We start from the raw sequence: 24,173 nt of genomic DNA on the forward strand, positions 1-24,173 counted from the left end.
TCAACCGGCGTCTTGTTTAAAACACGGCATGGGACAAAAATACATATATTTATTATTTATACAAAAAACAAGTGAAAACACATAAATAATTATCTAAAACTATTAACTTTAAGGATGAAAACAGGACATGCTAACTGAGTAGATGGTGGCAGTCTCACCAGAGACTTTATTGTTCAGAGGTGAAGACCACTTCCACATGTTTATGAGGAACATTATGTGTTCTCGGTTTGAAAACATGGGACGGGTAGTAATCTATGTGCTTAGCCTTGCCAAAAGGTCTAATTGCCCTGTCTGTCTTCCAATAGGTTCTCCCAACCATCTCTGACCCAGTTCTTTATCACTCTTTATCACCTTCCCATTTCTCAAACACTCAAATCTTTTCTTCTCAAGGCTAATGTCGTCACCTATCGAGGGCCTCGTTTTCCTTTTCACATCTTCTCTGTTAGCATTTTTCAAACCATTGTCAAGACTGAGAACTCATCTGTTTAAATCGGCACATTCATTGGAATTCATTCTTTGTTTTTAACTGTTGTGTAACTTTTGTCTGTTTTGTTTTATTTATTTTACTGTTTTGTAATCCTCTGTAAAGTGACCTTGGGTGTTGTGAAAGGCGCTGCCAAATAAAATGTATTTTTATTATTATTATCCAAAACTTTCCTCAAAAATACAGACTTCAGATTTTCATGCCATGGGAAGCAAAAGGAAATCTCTGTGTGTCTGACTGATCATCAGCTTCAATAGTTCATGATTACATAAAAATGCATTAATTCTGAGTCTAGTTTATGTCTAGCATTAAGCATTCAGGCCTCTGCTCGGACCACTTCTGCAATAATTTGCTCGTTTTCATGAAGGCATCAGGCGGACGCTACAGAACCCCACTGTTCTGGGAAAAACAGTCACAAAAAAGATCTTTCATGCTCTCTGTAACCGCTGCTCTTAATAACACAAAACAGACTGCACTGTGTTCTTAGTTATTTTATGTGCTTTATTTGTTGTTCTCTAATGCACTGTGCTTTTAATGTGTGAGGGTGTTTTCACATTTTGTCTTCCAGCCATGACAAAAGAGGAGTTTCTGTTTTACCTGGAGCAGACAAAGTTATTTATTCTTATTCTATTCAATATATAACACATTTCATGGGCTGTGTACAGCAACAGGAAAGGAAAAAACGAGCCATCTCCTTATGTAACCCTGTGTTGAACTAATGAAGGCCTCACCAGAAACGCTGACAGCATTACACACAACTACCTTATGTTTGTCCATCTGAATGAAATGTAATAACCGCTTTGGCAAACACCGGTCAGACACAGAGACCTGGCATTGGCTTTTCAAAGGGGAGTCATTTATCACAGAGGGAGAAAAGGACGATTATTTTCTAGCTTCAAAAAACAGGTGAACTCTGGGGGACCGAGGGAAAAGACAAAGGCATTGTGGTTTACACGTCTAAGTAAAGTTTAAAATAAATGATTACTCTGATGAAAACATTTGCTATCATTTAACCCAAATCCAATGGAAAATCTCCACTAGGCATCAAAGGGTTAAAAATCTACATAATTACAATAATTCTGATTCCTAACTGTTCTAAGCATCAGCCCAGTTCTGTGTTCTGTGCAATCAGAGATTTTATTTTATTTTTTCAAAAAGGCTGACGTGTAACAGTAGGTCAATATTCTCAGATGAAATGATTTATGCTACGACAACTTAACCCTCCTGCTGTCCTCATTTACAGGCACCAAAAATATTGTTTCCTTGTCTAAAAAAAAAATCCCAAAATTCAGGGGAAAAAAAATTGCAAAACCCTCAGGAAGAAAATTCCAACAATTCCTTAAAAATTTCCATTTAAAGTTTTATTTAAAAAATAATACCCCACATTTGGCAAGAAATTCTTGTAAATATTTTCAAAAAATTAGTAAAAATCTTCAAAAAAAAATCCTGAAAATATCCAAAGTGATTCCATATATTTCAGCAAAACTTCTAATATTTTCTTTAAGAACATTCACATAAAAATCAACCCAAATCCAGCGAAATTCGCTGGATTTGGGTTGATTTTTATGTGAATGTTCTTAAGAAACATTTTTAATATTTCTTTTTTTCAACCAAAAAAAATGTTCAAACATTTCCCCAAAATATTGAAAATGTGGACATCAGAATTTTTACGGTGAAAATATAAATATTTTTTCCACATTTTCAAACTTTGAAACGGCTCAATTTTGACCCGCAGGACGACAGGAGGGCTAAAACGATCACGTCTCATTATTTTATTAAAGATAAGTGATCACGGTTATCTCCTCATTGTAACACAATGATTATGAGTTTTATTAGTGGACCTGTGCTCTGGCAAAGCTGCTCACACACTGATCATCAACAACATGAGTGGGCAGTAATCAGTCAATCTTTTGCTCACCTTCAATGTAGAGCGGCTCCACCACGTCGTGATTGATCAGCTCGAAGTTTTCGTGACCAATCCAGTGCTCTACGTTTCTCTTTCTTCCTGTGAAGAAGTTGTCGACCACGGTCACCTCATGGCCGTCCATCATCAGCTTGTCGGTCAGATGAGAACCTACGAAGCCAGCTCCTCCAGTGATCTAGTGGAAGATGGCACGTGTATAAAACCATCAGTAAAGGACGCTTTTAGAAATACTGGGTCATCTCGGGCAAACAAATTTTCAATATTAACATGCTGGCAAGAACACAGATGCTGATCATTTTTATAAAGTTATGTTTTAGATTTTAATTTAACCCCTTAAGCTTCAGTGTACCCCCGGCGGTACACCTACTAATTTGCATAGGAATTTAAAGAATGTCCGACGGCTGCAAACGCGATTATACAAACACTATACGCCGATGGAAAGCTTAGATTCTCATGAATCCACCGGTATAAACCACTTTCAGATGTGATTACCACAGCGGGTGAGAAAAACACATTTGTCCGACAAAAACAAATATCCATCCATCCGTTCTCTATACACGGCTTCAACGCACACAGCGCGACTCACATTTCCGGGTTCATTATTACACACAAAAAAAAAGATTCCACAAAAAACGGCCATAATCCAACCTTTTACATCCAGATGACACAAGCCAGTAAACTATTTTGTCCAAAACATGTCCTGAAGTCGGTATAAAATCCACGAATCGGTCATTTTCAAGGAAATGCACCTCGCGATGCCCGTCCAATATTCCCTGTATTTTTCATAATTTTTTTTATTTAAAAATAGAATATTAGCGATTCTTTGTACTGAAAACGGCTGGAATTGACTGAAGCTTAAAGGGTTAAACTTAAGATGGAAATCTGCAGCAACCTGTTATTGATGAAGGAAGAGAGAGAACAACGTGGAGCTCTGACTCCACTGACAAGGCAGGAAATCACCACATTTTGGAATAATGTAAAACTGTATCATCTTATATAAATGTACTATTTAAATGGAAGTGTATGGTGTTTGGTATTATGTTAAAAATGTGTGTACTCTTCATAAGTGAGATTCCATTTTCGTGTTTTTTAATATTGCGCCTCCACATTCCTGCTGACAGATTTAATCCTCCTGGGCATAGACCATAACAGTCTCACACAGATCTGTGGAGAAGAGTTCTGTCGTTCTTCACAGATGAATTTTTCCAGCTGATGATGCCTGGAGGGGTTTGGTTGCTCTACGTTCCACTTTAAAATACTGGGTGTCTGTAGGTGTTCTACTAGATTCAGGTCTGGGGACCGACTGGGCATACTGGGATTAATAAAGGTTGAATCTATCTATCTAATCTACTGGATCACTGATCTCTTCTTTCACCCTCATGTCGTCCTGCCGGTCAAACTGACCTGTTTTAAAGTTTGAAAATGTGGAAAAAATACATATATTTTCACAGTGAAAAATTCCACATTTTCAACATTTTTGGGAGATTGTTGAACATTTTTTGTTGCAAAAGAAGAAATGTTAAAAAAAAAATGTTTCTTTAAAAACATTCAACCAAAATCCAGTGAAATTTGCTGAATTTTGGTAGATTTTTTTTCTGAATGTTCCTAAAGAAAATATTAGAACTTTTATTGATATATATGGAACCACTTTAGATATTTTTAGGATTTTTGGGGAAGATTTTTATTTATTTTTTGAAAACAATTAAATTTTTTAATTTTTATTTCTTGCCAAATTGGAGGATTTTTTAAAAATAAAACTTTTAAAGGAAGCTTTTAAGGAATTTTCTTGAAGTTTCTCTGCAGTTTTTGCTGAAGTTTTGGATTTTTTTCAGACAAAGGAACAATATTTTTTGTTGCCATAAATGAGGACAGCAGGAGGGTTAAAACAATTCCAATCAGAGATCATTTCATGCTGGAGAACTTCTCTCCTGCCAGACTTCTTTAGACCGGGATTCATATTTTCATTGACATCAGAGTGTACAGCCACAGTGCCATCTAGAAATGTCATCTCCCCTACACTGTTTGCACTCATGCAGCTTTAATATCATCACTCTCCCACCTCCATGCTTCACGGCTGGCACTATGCCATCAGTGCTGTCACTGCTGGCCGTGTCCAGTTTAATCTGTGAGCAGTGGTGTTCCTCTTGGACGCTGCACATAGAGGTCGACTTCACGCCATGTGCTTTGCATTTTCTGAGCAGTCACTAAAACAACTGCTTCCACAGAAAATCCTCATGTCATGTCAGAAACACGCATGCATTTTTCAACAGCACGGTTCTTTCTAAACCCCTTAACAAGTGCTGCATCTCTATTGGAGCTCATGTCCAGAGCTGAAGATGCCCGTTCACCCGTCCTCATCTATAGGAAGTCTGACAAGGTCTTTGATAACCTTGTTCACAGAATTAGACAATAAATGTGCTAAAAAATGTTTTAAACAAATGCTTTTTAACTGCAAATCAACTGAATTATCTGTTTAATTCCCAAAGCATTAGTGGGGGGGAGCATGGCCATTAGAGGTCTGTTTGTTTAATATGTATTTTTATCTTCTGCTACCACGATGTTACAGCTGAATAAATACATTTAAAAATGAATGTACTCCAGCAGCACTTTATCTGCTGAATGATGAACAGTGATAAGCTTTTTTTCCACTCCAGCTGAGGCTCCCTCACAGCTGCTGCTGTGTTCCTGTGAGGCAAATAGGCTGTAACACATATACGATAATAATCATATTTTTGCATAAGTTACAATAATTTTACTTGTAGTGAATTAAAACGGAAGGCTCAGCTGCATCAACGACTGCTTTTTTTACCATTCACCACAAACACACTAAACTCAGAGCTGACTTAATTAACTCTCCATTTCAGAGTTTGTTAAAAGGGATTTCTGAAAAGGAGCAAAGCAGCACTGATGCAGTAAAACAAGGTTTTAACAGAACAGTCAGCAACTAAAAGATTTGTTTCTGTTAATCTTTGACCCCAGTATTGTAGCTTAATCTAACCTTTGGGTTTTTATTTGTACCAACAAAACTCAGGGTTACAACCTAAGAAGTTAGTCATTAATCCACCAAGGAACAGTGGAATTATACGATGATCAACGTGCATTTGTCTGTCAGCAACAGTACTCTAAAACAGACTAAAAGATTTGGATGAAATTTCCAGTGAAGGCCAGAAATGACTCAAGGACCAAGTGATCAGATTCTGTCAGTGATGCAGCTTATAGTCATGATCCACGGATTGGTTAAAGATTTCTGTATTGTTGCCAGATAGCAGCACGGCGTCACTGTAACCATGACAACCAGTGAACACTACATCAGCTGATTGTGATCCTACTACAAATCCACCTCTGAGGACTTATCAGGACTTATCCATCAGAAATGATCCAAGGAACAGCTGATTAAACTGTGGGGGTGTTTCTGAGCCGCCGGCTACATGTTTAGGTCACGTGATCCGGTATAAATACAGAACGTACACATGCAGAACACACGCCTGTGATCAGTGTAGGTCACTGTGTTGGTACATCTACATTAAATGGACACATTCTATGGTGATTTCAGCCTCCAGAAATGATCCAGATGACTGAGCTGCATGACAGAGTACTGTGCTCTCTGAGTGCTGTTCTTGTTGAGAATGTGTTTGTGGATTTTCAGGACGATGTGTGCTCCATACCAGAATTCTCTTCCGATCCTTCTCTGACAGGAATTTCACCGGCGGGTATTTCTGAGAAAAACTGAGAGAGAGAAGATAAAAATACAATCAATTGAGAGCAAAGCAAACTAGAACAATATCTTGGAGCTAACTGTGAACCCAGTTCCTGAACAATAAATAAATGGGCTTTCACTGCCGTGATCTGTTATCACATGCATCATACATGAAGAGACAGAACACTTGTATAATGAGTCTCCATTCTTGGATTCTGGCGGGAGGTTCAGCATCTTTGATCTGAACAGGGAACTTCTTTGCTCTGATGCAACGTGGTGTCTAACTGTATTGGTTAAGATTTAATGAATGAAACCTGATGATTAATCCCCGATCTTCCTGAACTATACGTCACGTTCCAAGGTGTAATTAATTCAGACAGTAGAATATTTTCATACCTGATAAACAGGGTGGTCAAACCTATGAAAATTATTTTAATTAACCAAGAATGCCCATGACCAAAATAATAACAGAAGCATACATCCTGTCGTCCCTCAAGGTATCTTAAATAACCTCTAAAGCATAGGATGACATCAGCAGCAGCTGTTTCACAACAGAAAACGAGGTCAGCATGTGCAACACTCCACCGTGGCTTCTCAGCAGAACCACATGGATACGGAGTACGCTCCATTCAATGGGTCACCTGTTACATGCTGCAGATGTACACAATCATCTGAACAAACGCCTTTGTATTCCAGCCTCATTAGTATTCCAGGCATCACAGGTTAACAGAGTATAGTCACCATCTAAAAATAGAATTAGTGCACCAACCAAAGCCACCATGGAACAATCACTGCAAACTGAACTCATGTTTTTCAGAGGCATCCTTCACAAATACCACAAAATCTTTCATGAAATTATTTAGTTTTTTTTTCCTGTGCCTCTTGTCAAAAATCTGGTAAATGCAGCAAAATCAGCAGCGCTTCCTTTCTTATCATGAAAATCTTATTAATCTGCATGAAAGGTTTGGTTCATGTTATTGAGACGCTGCAGTCTGGATGTTTAAATGAACTTTTAGAGGCAATAAATAAGTAAGGAATGCATAACATTCAGTCATTAACTCTCATTACTCGTAGCTGAACCGAGCTGAGCTGGTACTGAAACGTAAAAATGTGTTCATATTGAGAGTGAGAGGAATCTGAGCATATCTAGAAGTTTATACGTGAAAAGAGATACGCACCTTTGTTCCAGATCACGAATCTTTTCTCTGAGCGGAGCGACAACCTGAGGTGAGGTGAGAAGTAAGAGATGTATGAGCTGAGAGCATAAGTCAGTGCTTAGTGAATATTCAGTTGATCCAGCAATGTATCCCCCCCCACCAGCATGGTAATGTGGGTTTATGGCTGGGTTTATGTAGCTCCTGACCAAGGTGCTCCAACAACACTTTCATGCAGACCAGGTGGAGCTCCCTCTGATCTCCAGTGACTGTATCCAGTTTTCTATTTATCAGTTATTGACCAGTGTACAGTATATTCCTGCCAGCCTCCACACCTCTTAGCTTGGGCAAAGCAGAGTAGCTCTGACACAAATAAAATATGAGGCCAGTCATAGATTCCTGCTCCAACGTCCTTTTGACACAAGCTACTGCAAAAATTACAAAAAACATACTGGATTCATTCAACCTTCAACATTAACAGACGGCAGCAGGAAGAAATGACACGGAGCTGTGGATGGAACAGATGAAGACATGAACAGCCGCCGTGTACAAGCTCTCCTACATACTGTATAGGAAACAGGCTTTCTGCAGTGTCCTCCAAGGTTAATGCAAACATTCAGACCCTCTGAATACCTCACTGCATTCAACTTAATAACTTCACACTCAAAGGGCTGACAGAGTCATAAACAAACGAAGAAACTCTCCACCTAAAGAACCCTACTTACTATTTACAGGAGGAATATTTCCTGAAAGCCCACACTGCTTTTCAAGAAAATAAAGACTTTGAGATCTGCAGTCAAAAAACCAATGTACTGTTTTTCTCCCATTTCTTTCCTGTTTAAAGGGTTCTTTGTGGGATTTTTGCTTTCATATACCAACAGCAGTGGGAGTACTACATGTAAAGGTAATCAGTGATGACATGGCTCCTTTAAGTTAGTGCAGAGCAACTTGGATTTTAACAAAATAAATAAATCATTCTCAAAGTTTTCCTCAATTTGCAAACTATACGTCTTGTCATTCTTTATCATGATGCAGCCATCATTGTACTTCAAAACGTTTTGAAAGCGTCATAATGTGAGCTCTATGATGAGCAGAAACCTCAGATTACCATCTTGTCCTCTTTCTTTATCGTGGGATTGTTCAGGATGTTCCAAACCAACTTACTTTATTTTAACAAAAGCAAAAATCTGAGCTTTAGGGAACATTTTGACATATTAATGATTTGGGGAGCACCTGGCTGAAAGTGTGAAAATCAAAAGGCACAAAAAATACTTGAAGTTCGAATAACAAGGTACATGTTATCTTAAGAAGCTAGAGGTCTATTTGTTCATGTTTTTTTAGGACTGAGATTGTTTGGGCTGTTCTTGTCAGACAGTGTTCTAGAAAATACATTTTATCAATGTCAAATACGTCATTGAGAAAGAGGAAGCCCTTTGGACCTGTAACAGACAACAGATTAACAGGGTGAAAGTGTGGAACTCACTTCATCAATTCTCTGATCAATCTTCATCTTTCCCTGTTCTTGTATTGATCTATGGAGGGTGAAGGACAAGGAGAGGAGAGGGGATGTTAGTTACAATCACAAGGCCAGAGAAAAAAGCTGTTTGTGTTAAACAGGATGCAGGCAGCACCACACGAACCGTCATCCCTGCTAATTCCAATAACAGTGAGAATATATGAACAAAATGCTCTACATGTATGTTTTTTTTACCACACACTTTATACATGTGTACAGTTTTCCCTCGTCTATCGCAGGGGTTACGTTCCAGACGAACACCTGTAAAGTAGTGACCATAATTATTTTATCATTTTTATATATTTTAAGGCTTTACAAACCCTCCACACACCGCAGAGCAACACTACGCAGCAATCAGGAGGCCAGATGCTGAGACTGATGCTACGGTCTCTGAGCCAATCAGAGCCCAGCGCTGTCCGCTACGTATTTTGTTCTTTTAATATGCTTGAATCATTATTTTTTAGATTGTTTTCAATTTTTTTTAGGCTAGAAAATGTTTATTTTACCGCAAAAATAATCAAAATATTGCAGCAATCGCAGAGCCGATCTGTGACTGAACTGTTGTGCTGCAATGCATCATGGGAGTTCAGGCTGTTGGGGGTTTAAATGTCATTATTGTGGTTTATGTTAGTGTTTCAGTATTTGTGTTTTATTGTGTTTTTGTGGTGTAGTCAGCCCAGCTAGTTTGGTTAAATGTTTTGTTGTTCAGGACTGTGAGTGTGAAGTGTTTGATCACTTCCTGTCACATTTTCTATATGTGTGTGTCAAAATAAAAGCATCTGCCAGTTGCAGAATGCAAAAAAGGGAAGTTCTCTTTTCTGCAGTTCTTCAACGCAGCTTGCCACAATAATAAATATACAGAAATACCTACATACCACAAAATCCCATGATTTTAGTGAAACATCTGTGACACCAAATGCAATTTAAAAATTTGTGATACAGTGAGTGAAAAGTGAACTGTGATATGACGAAGGACCGCTGTATCGTGATAAAGTCAGTTTTCTGAAAACAGTAATGCAAAAAATAAGCGTCCAACTTAAGGAGTAAAAACAGTGTAAGATTTTAAAGCAGAGAAAAAAACGGCATTACATACTAAAAAGATAGAGTTGGGATATATTCCAGTTTTTACTTCTGACATTACATGTTATCTCTCAGATTAAGACAGAAATTATGCAGTTTTCTCTATAGTATTTTTAATCTTAAAAAAATAACTAAATCAATGCAGCTGCCACCTTTGAACAGGATCAACAAGTTTGTTAACTCACTGCTTTCTTCAATAACTCAGGTTCACTGCGGCTGCCTCAGCTATCACTGGGAAAGACAGGCATTGTGCTACGCTGTGAGACTGTATATACACAGTTTCATTACAGTCCTCTTTGCAGCTGACAGCGCTTCTCAGAATGCATGATCAGGAGTAGTTTAGGTTTCAACATTTCATATGCAAGTAAAGCTGCATCTCCGTAACATTAAAATCCTGCTTCTGTACTGAGGTAAGCAACGACGTGCTCTCGTCTCTGAGCTCCACAGGCTCCTGTCAGGATTGGCTAATTAACCGGATACACAACACCAAGGACCAGGAGGGCTCATGCTGATTAAGATCATGCTCATAATGTAACAAACAACATCATCAGACTCCTCACTTCTTCCACAAAATGAGAATTTATAGAGATGAGTAATACTGGTGCTGGGGGCTCCTCTGAATTCTGATCAGAGAGTTAAGTGACAGCGAATCATTCAAGAAAGGATGAAAATACATACTGACTATCTTTTTCCACCCATCTATAGAACCAGTTCTGTTGGTGTTAAGCAAAAGATCGGACACACCCACTGATTCAAGCATTCTTCTTTATTATTACTATTTTCCACAGTGTAGAACTGAAGACATCTGGAGCTATGTTAAAGTATCTAAAGTGATTCCATATATATCAGCAAAGCTTCTAATATTTTCTGTAAGAACATTCACATAAAAACCAACCAAAATCCAGTGAATTTCACTGGATTTTGGTTGGTTTTTATGTGAATGTTCTTATAGAAACATTTCTAACATTTCTTTTTTCCACCAAAAAATGTTAAAAAATTTCCCAAAAATGCTAAAAATGTGAACTTCAGAAGTTTCACTGTGAAAACATATCTTTTCCCACATTTTCAAACTTTAAAACGGGTCAGTTTTGACCCGCAGGACGACAGGAGGGTGTAGTAGTTTGTCACAGGAATCAGATGTACAAATAATAAGAAGACTATGGAGAGGATCACATAATCTCATAAGCTTAAAGGTAATGATAGTCCTGTGATTTTTTTATAGAATATTTCGGTCTATTACAGAGATGTGACCTTTTGGTACCAGATTAGAGCAAATATTATATTTCAGTAACGTAATAAATAATTACTGTACCTCATGTTCGTGTATGTTCCCCAGACAGCTGGAAGAGAGAAAGAGAGAAAACCTGTTATAAAAATGGTAGCATCTTAAATGAAAAGTGCAAAATAAAGCCCTGTCATAGTTAGTAGAATTACAATGAATGTTCAACCAGGTAACATCTCAGGTACTTCCTCTAACCTTTCAAATTAGTTGATTTAATTTCACACTAACCCGCAAATCAATAAAAATCTTTCAAACCACAGAACATCTGTCTCTGCTATGATGGTCTTTCAGCTTACACTAATAATTTACACACATTTTTCCCACTAATTTAACAGACATACAAACGGCAGCCAGTTTTCTGATCAGTCGCTATAAAATGTCCAAACTGCAATGCTTGTTTTCAGGTAATTAAGCAAATAAATAATTGATAACTCAAGACACTTTAAAACAGCGAAAAACAGCAAAACCTGTATAAACCACATAAATCTAGTAACTGATTTGCACCACAATGGCACCAACAGATGCAACCAATACTTAGAGGACCAATGGGTAGAAATATAAAGTTACAGACTTTGTTTTTTCCTCTGCCAGATATTTGAGAAGTTCTAAAGAGTTACATCACTTTCTTTAGAGAAAACTCACAACAGTTCATGTGGGAGACGCATCACCAGAACGAGGTGCTAACCACAAAACAAACCTCTGAGCTGATGTAACATGAAGGCAGGTGTAGCCGAGCTCGAACAACATAACTTACCAAGAAAGAGAAGAGATGGGACAAACTAAAGATGTGAAAGCCAGGCAGAAGAAAGAGTGTGAAAGAGAGAGCGAAAAATGTGCCATTAAGTCTGATTCCCTGGTTTAAATGCTAGATTGTGAGGGATAATGAACCCAGGTTGTGTTATTTTAGAATCGTGTTTTCATACCTGTAGCTAAACTCATCTAAGTGTTTAATTTTGGTACATAAATAATGTCTTCACATTGATCTTCTCGGTCTGTCAGTAAACAGAGCTTTGAGTGATGCAGTCACCTGACAGCGGTTTGTGCTCAGCTGGACCTGAAGACAAATCACCGCAGTGTGTTTGTAAGGAGGAGGAAAATTTTACTTTTTATGACAGATACTGCAACTGCAATTTTATTCACAAAATATTGTGTCAAAGTCAATATTCAGTTCAATATTTACTGTATAATTTAAAGCATGCGGTGGAGCATGACCAGGAAATAACATCAACAACATGACTGTCACACCAGAGGATGGCAGGAATCACAGCCTGGATCAGACCTGCTGCATTCATACATCCTAAACTACAGTCTCTGGGATTTGATCATTGCATTGCTCCAATTTGAAACTGATTGTTCAGCCCTGTTGAGTCGTCCCATATTGATAAATTTATCTGTAATCTGTGCAGAATAGAGCTCTCTGATGTACACCCCCTGTCCAAAGTTTTAGGACGCTGTCTCATTCAAATAAAGTAGAACCTGTCCTACAACTTTTGACAGGGGGTGTATTCCATCACATGGATGTGATCAGGGCAGGACTCTGATCATACATGTAAAGTTTCAGGCAGATTGGAGCATGTTCAGGGCATTTACACAGCATTTGAAATTTCATGGAGAAGGATCAAAATTCCAGAGGCCGCCACGGACACGCCCTTTGACTTTGGAAAAAGATTTTAATAACTTTGGATCATTAAGGCCTCCTGTATGTACTGGCCCAATTTGAGGTGAATTGGAGTTTCCCCCTAGGAGGAGTTCACTCTAGAAAAAAATGAAAAATGGGCAAAATCTGACATTCAACGCAAAATAGCTCACTTCCTGTTGGGTTTGGAATGTGGCTGTCACTGACTTTTTTGTTCAGCCTGATGTGCTGCATATGTGTACCAAATTTGGTAGATACACCCCCTGTCAAAAGTTGTAGGACAGGTTCTACTTTATTTGAATGAGAAAGTGTCCTAAAACTTTTGACAGGGGGTGTATGCAGATCAGGTCGATATAAAAGCAGAGGATTGTTGTCAATGATTCTCCAGGATATATGTTAACTGCTAAAGAGTAAAAGAAAAAAATGTAAACAAAGAAAAGAAATGGTGGCAAATGATGAACCAGATGACAGGTGGAGCCTGAATTTTAAATCTGAAGTCCATTTGGTTTTGATACCAGCTCTCTCTTAACTTTGTGCTGAGTCTGAGCAAAGAAACAACACTATTGGGTCATCCAGAGTTCTTTGGGCTGAACTGAGGTTTTGGTATCATGTAGTAACTTCTGCTGTTCAGCTAAACTGCCCCAGAACAGATTAACTTCTAAACCTTCTGACCAATCCAATCAGAGAAAACGCTGCCATCGTTCCCACAGGATCCTGGCACGAACACAACGGTTTACAACGTAATGACGAATAAAAATACTAAAAGTCACTGACCTGGTTCCTTTTCAAACAGCACAACGAATGTACAAACAATAAACGCCCAACTTCCTGTAAGTATTCAGGACAGGTTTTTGAACAGAGGTGGGGCTGAAAATGAAAACATGGTAGATTTCATGCATACTAAAGTCGCTTTGTCTTTGAGGTTATGGGATGGATTGGAGGTGGAGTGGAAGCATGATGCAGTCTAAAAGCAGCACAAAAATACATTTTTCACAAAGTACAGGGAGCAGGAGCGGCTTCGACATGGTATATCACTAATTAATTCATATTTGTTTATTTTCTACGTCATGTAAATATGTCCATAAATCACTATGACAGTGAGCTGCTGAGTGGCTGATGGTTGAGATGAAAAAGGAGTGGAATAAATCAGTTTATGCTTCGTCCTACTGCTTTTCAGATATGCTGGTTTATTTTTTGCTTTGTTTTGTTGCGATTTATTTTGTATTTGTTTTGAATATTTTGAATCTTTTCTTTCCTCACGTCCAAAATTCAACATTCATTCACTGAAATGAGCGACATTTCTTATTTCTAGAACAACTGAATCATTTTTGCTGCTTCAGAGTTTGCGGGTGTTCACTTCACTTTTAAGATTGAACAAAGTTTATCAAACCAAACAGGTCTACACTGCCAATAATAAAATGAAATCAAACTGCACAAGGATTCGTTCATTCCCATTTATAAAAATGTTTTCAAGTTTCAACCACTTTTTGTTCTGTTGTGAACATATTATTGACTGTTCACATGGTGGAAAATCACTTGCTGTTGCTAAATTAGAATTTCCTGGCAGGAATCACCTTTTCATCTCATATAAAAAAGTCATAAATTTATGGTTCTGATGGCATCGTTTCAAATGAACAACTCTGAGTGCTCTAGGTTAGTGTGTTTGTAGGTGGACAGATAAAAACAGAGGTAAGAGAGTGAACTTATAAGTGTGATGCCAGATATTGAAGGTGGCCCTCAGAGATCCAGGCTGAGGGAAATCTGCTCGGTGGCACAAGCTCCTGAAGCTCCTAAAAGTGCTGCTGTCGTTAGAAATGTTCTAAACATTTCACTTTTAACCTCAACAGAGTGTTCAGCAGTGATTAAACCGCTGAATGATTTGTTTTCCATTAATCTGCGTGTATTTCTTAAAATGTCAGAGAAAAGTTATGACCTGTCAAGAAAACAGTTCAAAAAAAGGCCAAACATAACATGCAGTTTTATAGCACACAACAAACAGCAAAACCTCACATTTGAGAAGCTCAAACCAGTGAACGTTTGGTGTTAAAAATAAATCAATGCAAAACCACCATGGCAGGATTTTAGATAAGCATCATCTTCTCAAGTTCTTTTTGAATGTGTGTCTTGTTTCTAAAGTTTTAAATGGTTTGGCCTCCCTGTCTGCTGCACAATCCATAAAATCCACAAGGAAACCCACCACCTTTGGGCACTCAGAGTTTTCTGTAAAAGTCAAACACTCTGATGACATGAGGAACTGCGTTTCTGTCGGCAGTTTTAGAAACAACCTGAAAAACCTGCTGAAGGACGCTCAGCCAATGATGTCTATTTACATTGCATTTCACTGTGAGTAAATGGTAAAGCGCTTTACATGATACATCGCATTCACACACTGATGGTGGAAGCTGCCATGCAAGGCGCTAACCACAAACCACCAGGAGCAATCAGGGGTTAGGTGTCTCGCTCAGGGACACCTCCACATGAGCACGACGGGCCGAGGATCGAACTGCGACCCTCTGGTTGCAAGACGGCCGCTCTACCCACTGAGCCATGCCGCCTGTGTGTGTAATGTTTCATAGGTGGTATTTCTATTTTATAGTCCAGCTTTTTTTGTGATATTTTAGACTGTAATGTTTTCATTGAGACCTGTTAGGGACTGCAGACAGAAATGAGCTTAAAGCTAACTCAACATTTATGTTTATTATCCTACATGGTCTCTTTTTAAAGAAACTGATTAATAATAAACAGTCGATCGGTTAAAGAAGATTAGTAAATAAACTAATGAATTAAATGTTTCCATCCTGAGTTAACTTTTACTGAAAATACAGGACTTGAATGGTTACTTTAGTAGATTAAAATCCCAAATTTCTCTACCGCTGTACTACAATAAACTGCCTCCATGGAACATATCATCTAAAGGTCCACTACAAATTCCAGAGTAGAAACCATCCTGAAATACAGCATTTATTTTCTTTGTGATATCGGTGCTTCTCCAGAAGAGCAGCCTCCATGCAGCAACTACTGCTAACCACCACTAAGCTGTGTGTTTGTTTTGTTCTTTAACCATCATCCTACCAACATACTCATATATATCAATGCAGAACTTTTCGTATCATAGAAATATTAGTTTTTTTTACTTTTAATAAAAATGTATGCAGATATATCCCACAGACTTCAAAAGTCCCTCAGTTACAGACTGACTCCAACATTCAAGAACTAAGGACGTTTTTTCACTCATAACATCAATAATTAAGCAAATCATGTCATCTGAAAAAATGGAAAATTGTTCCAGAAAAGTTAATTTGCAAATTGCTTCAAATGAAAATACACATTTTTATGGAAAGTGCAGATTTTATCCTCATTGCAGTCCCCATTAGCACTTCATAAATGTTTTTCTTTTTTTTAACTACCTCCTGATAGCATGGGACACTTTAAACAAGAATCCGGGGCAAACAAAAACTAAATAGTTACATCTATTGACATGCGCAATCGGGTGCTGCTGATTTGGTCAACAGACTGATATTCTCAGAAAGCACTAGGATATAAGGTTGTGAAGTCAGTGACTGACATTAATGAAAGACTGCAGTGACAGAAGAGGGCACCTGAAAGATATGACAAAAAGTACGCCTCTGGGATCTGAGAGTGTTACCCCTAAAAATAAACTAACAGTGAACAAAAAGGACTCCATCACTCTGCCTGCTGATTAAACCACTGTACACACTGGAAACTTCACATTCCACATGGTATTCAAGTTCAAGGGACATTCAAGTTTTCAGCAGTTTACATACAAAAACAAAAAGACAGAACAGGAAGGTTAGCAACACTAACATTAAAGTTAGTATCGACTCAAAGAAAACTTGCTGTACAATACTATAAACAAAACACGTGGAGTTGTAAAATCTATAGAAAACTATTTGTATTAATAATCAATAAACACCTGCCAATTACACCTTTGAGGCACATTCTGTATATTCTGTTACTTTTTCTTTCTATATAATATTTTCCATATTCTTATTTTAGCTTTACTTTATACCTGACCCTACAATTCTGTGTTGTCTTGTTGTTGTTTACCTCCTTACTGATTGTCCAGCGGCTGCAGCAACAGAACTTCCCTCTGGGGATTAATAAAGTCTAATTCCAAGTTAGATCAATTTTCCCCACACAGGTGAGTGTACTTACAGGCAATGTAGGCGATCAAAGCGAGGGCAAAAAGTAGCTTCATCATTCTTCTGTTTAAGCCTGATATCAGCCAGAGGACCCGCTTCATCATCCGCTCAATGCAACAGGAAACTAACGAGCCACACGTTCAAGTCCAGCTACAGCATTTTGACTGACAACGGCTCATGTCCTCAGGGGAGTTCCGTCTTCAGGATGTCTTGTTTTAAGTAGGGAGGCTGGCAATGTCCTCGCACCCCTAATTAACATAAAATGTAAAACGGCTAAACAGGGCAGGCAAACTAGCTGCTCCTGCTTAGTGTTGACGTAGCAGGAGCAGTTTACGTGGCTAGCAGCGCACACACACAGGTAGCCAACAGTATCAGGTGGCAACCCAAACTGTGGACTGTCAACATTCACAACAACACCTAAACTTATCTAGATGCGCCATTTATCTCCGGTACAGCTGTACTAGCCGCTACACGACACAAACTGCCTGTAAGACGGGTGCTAAAAGTGCATTTACAAAGTGCGCTAACGCCTTGGCAACAGGAAACAGAGGACCCAAACAGCTAGCCGTTAGCTTCACATTAGCTACCTCCAGCTAGCAAGCGACCAAACTGACAGCCTGTTCTTCTTACGTTCATAGTTGCCGCAAAGAAAACAACAAGCGCGGATGTTGGCTCGCATTTATATTCAAGCAAGACCCGGAAAAATCACACAGCCGCTCATTATAACGGCACACAAGTGGTCATGTCGGAGTTTGCTGCTCTCAGTTCGGCCCAGGAATGGCAGATGAGCGATTATTCACCGCTAGATTAAGCAGCCTGGCTTCTCCGCAGACTGCGTGACGTTTGTTTGACTTTGCGAATCTCTAATAATAAACGTTTTATTTCAGCGTGACCTATCAAGACTGCGTCCGTGTACGGTATTAGTAGTGTCATACAGTCATATATCGTTAGTATTCTTCATGATGGCGCAGTTTTAAAGTTCTGAAATAATTTATTTTCACTACACACACAATGGCCCATTCATTCCGATACTTTCCACAGTGAAGTGAACCTTGTTGCACACCTTGTTGATTTTCCCAGTTTAACCACTGAAACCTGTATGGCGCTGTCAGAGAGTTGCGTGGTCAGATCATATGAAAAGGATGTGTTTGCTTTTATGGACTCTGTGTTGCATGCCTTTTTCAAATCTGCCATGCAGAAGATTTTTGAAAAGTAGTTTTCAGTCAGAACTTTTGACATTTGAATGATATTCTTGACAGCTTTCAATCAGGTTTTGGCTCATATCACAGCACCGAAACTGCTCTAGTGAAGATTTCAAATCGCATATGAAGAAATGGGTCAATATATAATTGAGGAACTTTCGAAGTCTAAGGGACAAATCTTTCATACACTTTTATTAAAAGTTAAAAAATAATAAGAATGTTTTTGTGTCCATTGTGATCATGTCTTTACAAATTCCATCATTATTTATTATGGAAACAATCACTTATTAATAAAAAAAAATACTGGATATCACTAAAATATCAACTAAATAACGTCTGAATTTAACACCAACCACCTTCTAATGAGCTAAACAATAATAAAATGAGCTGATTCACAAATAGATTGGATTGAGAAATCATGACAGATATTTCTCTTTTTTTTTGGCAATATATCACATTTTATAAGGAAAATACCAACAGCAAAAATGTCAACTATGATACAAAAAGTCCCACTACTATGTATTGACACAAATAATGATTCTGAGAGCCAAACAGTGCTGGTGTTAGTAGATCTTTGTGCAGTAACTACTCCAAGAGAGACTGGAAAAGTGGGTCAGGCTCTCATGAACCGCCCTATCATGGCTCAGATGCTGCTTAGAAGGCAGGAGATATGTAGTGAGTGTTGGTAATTATGAATCTGAAAGAACCACGGTGATGCACGGAGTGTGTCAAGCATCTGATCGTGGACCCCTCCTGTTGAATCTGTGCTTCCCCTTCTGATTTTAAGGCTACTTGTTCCATGTGTACAGATGACACCCGGATCTATCTAGTGTTCTCACTGAATGACTTGTCTTAAGGAAGTAAACAATGGAATGCAACAAAACATCCTTCAACTAAACAAAGAAAACACTGAAATACTTCTGTCTGGCAGTAAAGAAGGAAGGTTGGCACTCAGAGTTTGCCTTTGCTTGTGTAGTTTTGTCATCGGTGTGAAAGGTGCTAAACAAATAAAGTTGAATTGATAAACAGAATAACTGACTAACTCATGATTGTGACAACAGAAGTATTTTTATTGTGATTTAAGGGTTTGTTTCATTTTTAAGGTTGGGGTTAAAATCTTGACAGAAAAAAGAAAAAAGAAATAAGCTACATTAAAAAAAGCAATTAAATCAAAGGAAAAAACATTTAATACAATTAAACTTTTAAAAAGGAAATTAAACATAAAATACAATTAAATTATATTAACGAGACAAAACTTTTAATTATATAATTAAAGATAATACAAAACGTAGTTATGAAATTAAACATTTTTCAACAAAATTATTAAACATTTAATATAAAATATTTTAGATTAAACATTTAAAAAATACAATTAAACAAGAAGAATATTAAACATTTAAAAAATAAAATATTTGGGATTATTAAAACTTTAAAAAGACAAAAAGTTTAATTAAAAAATTAAATGTTTAATTTGAAAATTAAATCTTAAAGATAAAACTTTAAATAAAAATTAAACAGAAAATACATTGAAGAATTTAAAAATAAAATTAAACATTAAAAGGTGGTAAAACATTTAAAAAGAAAAACCTTAAAGATTTAATCTAGAAATTAAACACTGGAAAAGAAAACGACATTTTTCAAACAAGACGATAAAACATTTGAAAAAAAACAATTAAACATTAAAAAGACAAAACATTTCAAAATCAAATCAGATATTAGAAAAGAATAAAAGGTGAGAAAAGAGCAAAACTAAACATTTAAGAAGAATCAAACTAAAGACAAAACATTTGAAAAGACACCAGTTAGACTTTAGAAGATCAAATTAAACAGAAGAGACGATGAAACGATGAAAAAGAGCAAAAACAGACAAAGGTCTTAAAGCGTTTTCTAGTCTGAAATGAAAACATCAAGTTGTTTCTTCAAACATTTCCTCTTTCTGTGTTCTTGGTTTGACTGTGGACAGATTTACTAAGAACTCATTTCAGAAAACTGCTTTCCAGATAAAGTCTACTAGTAGTTGAAGGCATCGATCAAACTAATGTTACCTTCTGATCTCCACAAACTTTACTGTTCAGTGAAGAGAATCAAAGTTTGTTGAGGATTTCTGAAGAATCCACAGGTGAAGGTCTGAGAAGAACTCAGATGGATGGTCTAAATGTGAAATCAGGACTCATGGTCACAAGTTTTAAGGCTTCTGTTCACCACAAAGTTCAAAGTAACACAGAAGTACTGAGAAACTTTTAAAATGTCAGTCCTCAGACCGACTAAAAGCTCAAACTAACAGAGGCTTACTCAGGAACTTACAAAATTTCAGTCCTCGGACTGTCAAAATGTTCAAACTAACAGAGATCTACTATGGGACTTAGAAAATTTCAGCCCTCAGACTGTGTGAAAGCTCAGGTCCTGAGGACTGGGGAGGTGTGGAGGCTTTGGAAAGTCTTGCAACTGAGGGTTCAGCCTTCCAGCACAAAGGCTGAAGTCCAACCTCCTGAGAAAAACGGTCGAGTCGAGACTCGAGTTTAAAAAAAAACAAAACCTCGAAAACGACAAAAAAATCGATGATAAAAAAAAGAAAGATTAGTATCTGAGTGAGTAGCTTAGGCAGTAAGAAGAGAGATTACAAAGTGGAAGGTAACAGGATTGAGACCCACCACTGGTATTTTCTTCTTTACTTCCGTCTAAGTTTTTGGGACTTGAACTAGTGACCTGCAGCTCCATAGGCAAACACTTAACTCTGTATGCTACAGAGCAGATAAAAAGAAATAAACTCGTCCCTTTGACATCGTAGTTTCCAAGTGACCACATGGGTGGAGTCAGGGTGGAGAGTAGGAGGGGAGGTGGGTGGCGGCCTCCCCCCTGTACCCCCACCTCCCCCCACTGCCCCCCTCTTCTCCCCCACATAGACTGTATATAAAGATGGACGTAGCATCTGGCTCCAGAATTGAAGCCCACCCGGAAGTGTCAAAAACTTGCAATATCACGCCGTCCGCTAGGGTTGGCTCCAAGAAGCTTTTTCTCCATAGACCCCAATTCATTTTTGGAAAAAATAAAATTTGATAGACTGATGTTCTACAGCTCAGGATTTTTTTCCCGTTAGTTTTCATGGTCAAAATGAGAGATCAGGTGGCCGATCTTAAAATAAATTAATACTGAATTTTAAATAAATCGTTAAAGTTGGTGCAGCCAGGGGGTGTGGCTATACTTGATTGACAGTCCCATTGACTGGTCCTGCCCCTAGTTGCTCTCCGGTCCAGTCTGTCTGATGACGCTTTTTACGTCACTGGCTCCAAAAAATCCAAAACGGCGACCAGGAAGTAGCAAAATCCGGGCTTCATTTTCTCGGCGTTGAAACCAACGCGTGACGTCACGGTTAGTTCATGCCTGCTCCCCCACCACCCACCACACCTTCCCCCACCCGACGAGTTTTTTGAAAATCCGAGTCTCGACAGGTTTTCCCGAGTTTCTGGAGTTTCCACCAGGTCAGAGACAGAACAAGTTGTCATGGAGAGGTGTTGAAGGCGAGGATGGAGTGACTTTTTACAGCGACTAGAAGGAAGACGACTAGAAGAGCAGGTCTTTAACCAGCATCCCTAAAATCCATGGAGTCGCTCCAGAGAAATGAAGGGAGGTCGACTTTTATCAGCCTCCATCCAGATGTTCAACTTGATATCTTTACTTTGAGGTTTTTAGCTCCACAAACCTTTAGTATCACACTTTATCATCATTTATTAGGACTTTAATGGAATCCAGCAGCAGATTTAGGTTTTGTTCAGAAACTTTATTCTTGCCGTCGTGGGACTGCAGGATTTAAAACTGTTTCTTCTATTTGACCTCATGTTTATTAGTTTTAGTGCAGAAAGTTATTTTTAATTGTCCATTAGTCCATTGATAATGTGTGAATTGTTGCAGCTTGTGAGCCGTAGAAGGTTTTAATGTGTTCCAGTGGTTGGTGGATGTGTGAGGAGATAGAGAGGGACCTTTGAACTGTTCAGAAAGGAAAGCAGGAACCCATTGGTAGTTTAGGGTGCTATTGCGGTGTGTTTTTGGGTTTTAAGACGTGAACAGGAAGAGTTTTCTTTCGTCTTGATGATCTTTTACTTTGTTCCTGGTTGGAATGCCCATCAATACCAACGTGTCTTGGAAACAAGACAAGATGTGAAATTGAGGAGCAAAGTGAATGAAAAGGTATTTCAACATCAACATTTAATGACATTTTAGAGGTGTTCCTCTGCTGCTTGCTTAATTTCTGCTGTTGTCACATTGGATCCTAAATAAACCTGACAATTTCCTGTTATCTGTCTGTGAGATTAGCCAAAGAATTTTTGATTTCCTCTATTTCCACACACAGTCTTTTACCTCTATTGAATAACACCGGTGGAGATACAGACAGGAAATGAGCAGGAAAGATGAGGAGATAGAAGACAGGTCTGGACGGTCGCTAGTCAAACTGTGGCAGGTAGGTGGAAGTCACCCTAACCGTTAAGTTACCAAGAAAGAAAAATAACACAACACCGGCTTTACCAACTGGATGCATGGGGTATGAAAGAAGTGGGAAAATAAAGTTGACATTATTGAGTACATATTTTTTTTGGAGCTCCAAACCACCAAAGAAATAAAACTTAGCAGATTTGATTTTCATTGTTCTATTTTTAATCTACTAACCAGATCACTGAAGTGCTTCTTTGAGTTTGTTTTTCACTCTATTTTAATACATAATGGCTACAAATAACAATATTTTGTCCACATATAAGCACAGCATGTAGGGTCTTTTATAAGTAAGCAAATGCAGCATTTCTTCCACCTCTAAAAGGAAAAACCTGCCTGTGGCAATAGCACCACGATTTATGTTCAAAAAATAAAGATCAAGTGCAGGAAACCCACAATACTGAAAAGATTTTGATGATGTTCACACATTTGTAAAGTGCAGCTCAGCTCCACATTCTGTCACTACAGTATGTTCTGTTGGTTTTTTTTTAAAATCTTAGTTCACTTTATTTTGTTTCAGCAAAATACAACTTAATTTCCCTCCAGGATTAATAAAATCATCTAAATCTAAAAGTGCACAGTGGAATTTATTCCTATTTTATGTGTAAAGTCTGCAGATGCTACAGAACAGCACAAAAACAGAATATTACTGCAGAAACTATTCGAATGGCTTCAGACAATAATGATGTGGTGTCGAATGATAAGAAGAAATTACTACAAAAGTGAAAATAAATGTATTGCTTGAAAGATGAAATTGCAGCATCTGAGTCCCAGTGTTTTGCCAAAGCAGATCTGCAGACACTGATTGTACAATGAAGACTATGAAATCATCTGTCACTAATCAGAAACGGATGCAGAAATACCCACATGCAGACTTGTTGCCTCTGCATGTGTCTGTATTCATTTCAACTTTATGAATTGGTCTCCTAACTCATCAGACAGAATGACATCCTGTAAATACGAGGTCCATAAAAAGTCACGCAGACACAGCAGGAGCAGCTCTCATTTCTGTGCTTCATTTCTCACATGTGCAACAGCTTCCCTCCATCGTATCGGGACGTCCGATTCCACTTAAACCTTCTGTTTGAAAAAAACAACAACCTGTAAGTAAACACACAGCTGAAAACATTTTAAATCCTCTGATAACCTGTAACAAGCTACAGAGATCAGCAGTAATGGGAGTTAATTGGCCCATTTGAGATTAAAATGGAAGCAACTGGTTTCCATTCAGTTTGTTTCCACCTGCGGTTCGTCTGCAGCTGAGTGGAGATAATACAGCGTGATGAGAACTGCAGGAACCTCGGCTCTGCTTAGGGTGAAAACAGACACCTGACGTTTCCTCAGGCCGCAGATGACGTGCATGAAACAACAACAAGGTCTTACCACACCGCATCAAACGCATCAGTGAGGATGGGAGGGCCAAGAAATACCTGTTAAATACTTCAGTTACAGCTCTGTGAAGTACAGAACTATAGGTGGATGAAACATGACTCCCCTTTATATCTGGATCCAAAAAGTGTGAGACATTTACTGAATGGAGCAGATTACAC

General features: G+C 38.2%; 2 protein-coding genes across 3 annotated transcripts in view; one reads left to right on the forward strand and one right to left on the reverse strand.

Moving 5' to 3' along the window:
* Window positions 1–17,762, reverse strand: part of uxs1 (UDP-glucuronate decarboxylase 1) — a 40,989-nt gene extending 23,227 nt beyond the window's left edge. The window contains exons 1-6 of the mRNA XM_022202716.2: window positions 16,950–17,762; window positions 11,168–11,195; window positions 8,743–8,791; window positions 7,284–7,327; window positions 6,074–6,134; window positions 2,403–2,583 (exon numbers count right to left, since the gene is read on the reverse strand). Coding sequence (XP_022058408.1) covers window positions 2,403–2,583; window positions 6,074–6,134; window positions 7,284–7,327; window positions 8,743–8,791; window positions 11,168–11,195; window positions 16,950–17,040 — 454 coding nt within the window. The 5' untranslated portion in view covers window positions 17,041–17,762. The remainder of the gene's footprint in view (window positions 1–2,402; window positions 2,584–6,073; window positions 6,135–7,283; window positions 7,328–8,742; window positions 8,792–11,167; window positions 11,196–16,949) is intronic.
* The window catches only part of LOC110959998 (cytochrome c oxidase assembly factor 5), a 523,208-nt gene that overhangs the window by 316,849 nt on the left and 182,186 nt on the right, over window positions 1–24,173 (forward strand). The gene's annotated exons all lie outside the window — the stretch shown is intronic.

Source organism: Acanthochromis polyacanthus, chromosome 14 (assembly GCF_021347895.1).
Source record: "Acanthochromis polyacanthus isolate Apoly-LR-REF ecotype Palm Island chromosome 14, KAUST_Apoly_ChrSc, whole genome shotgun sequence".
NCBI lineage: Eukaryota > Metazoa > Chordata > Actinopteri > Pomacentridae > Acanthochromis > Acanthochromis polyacanthus.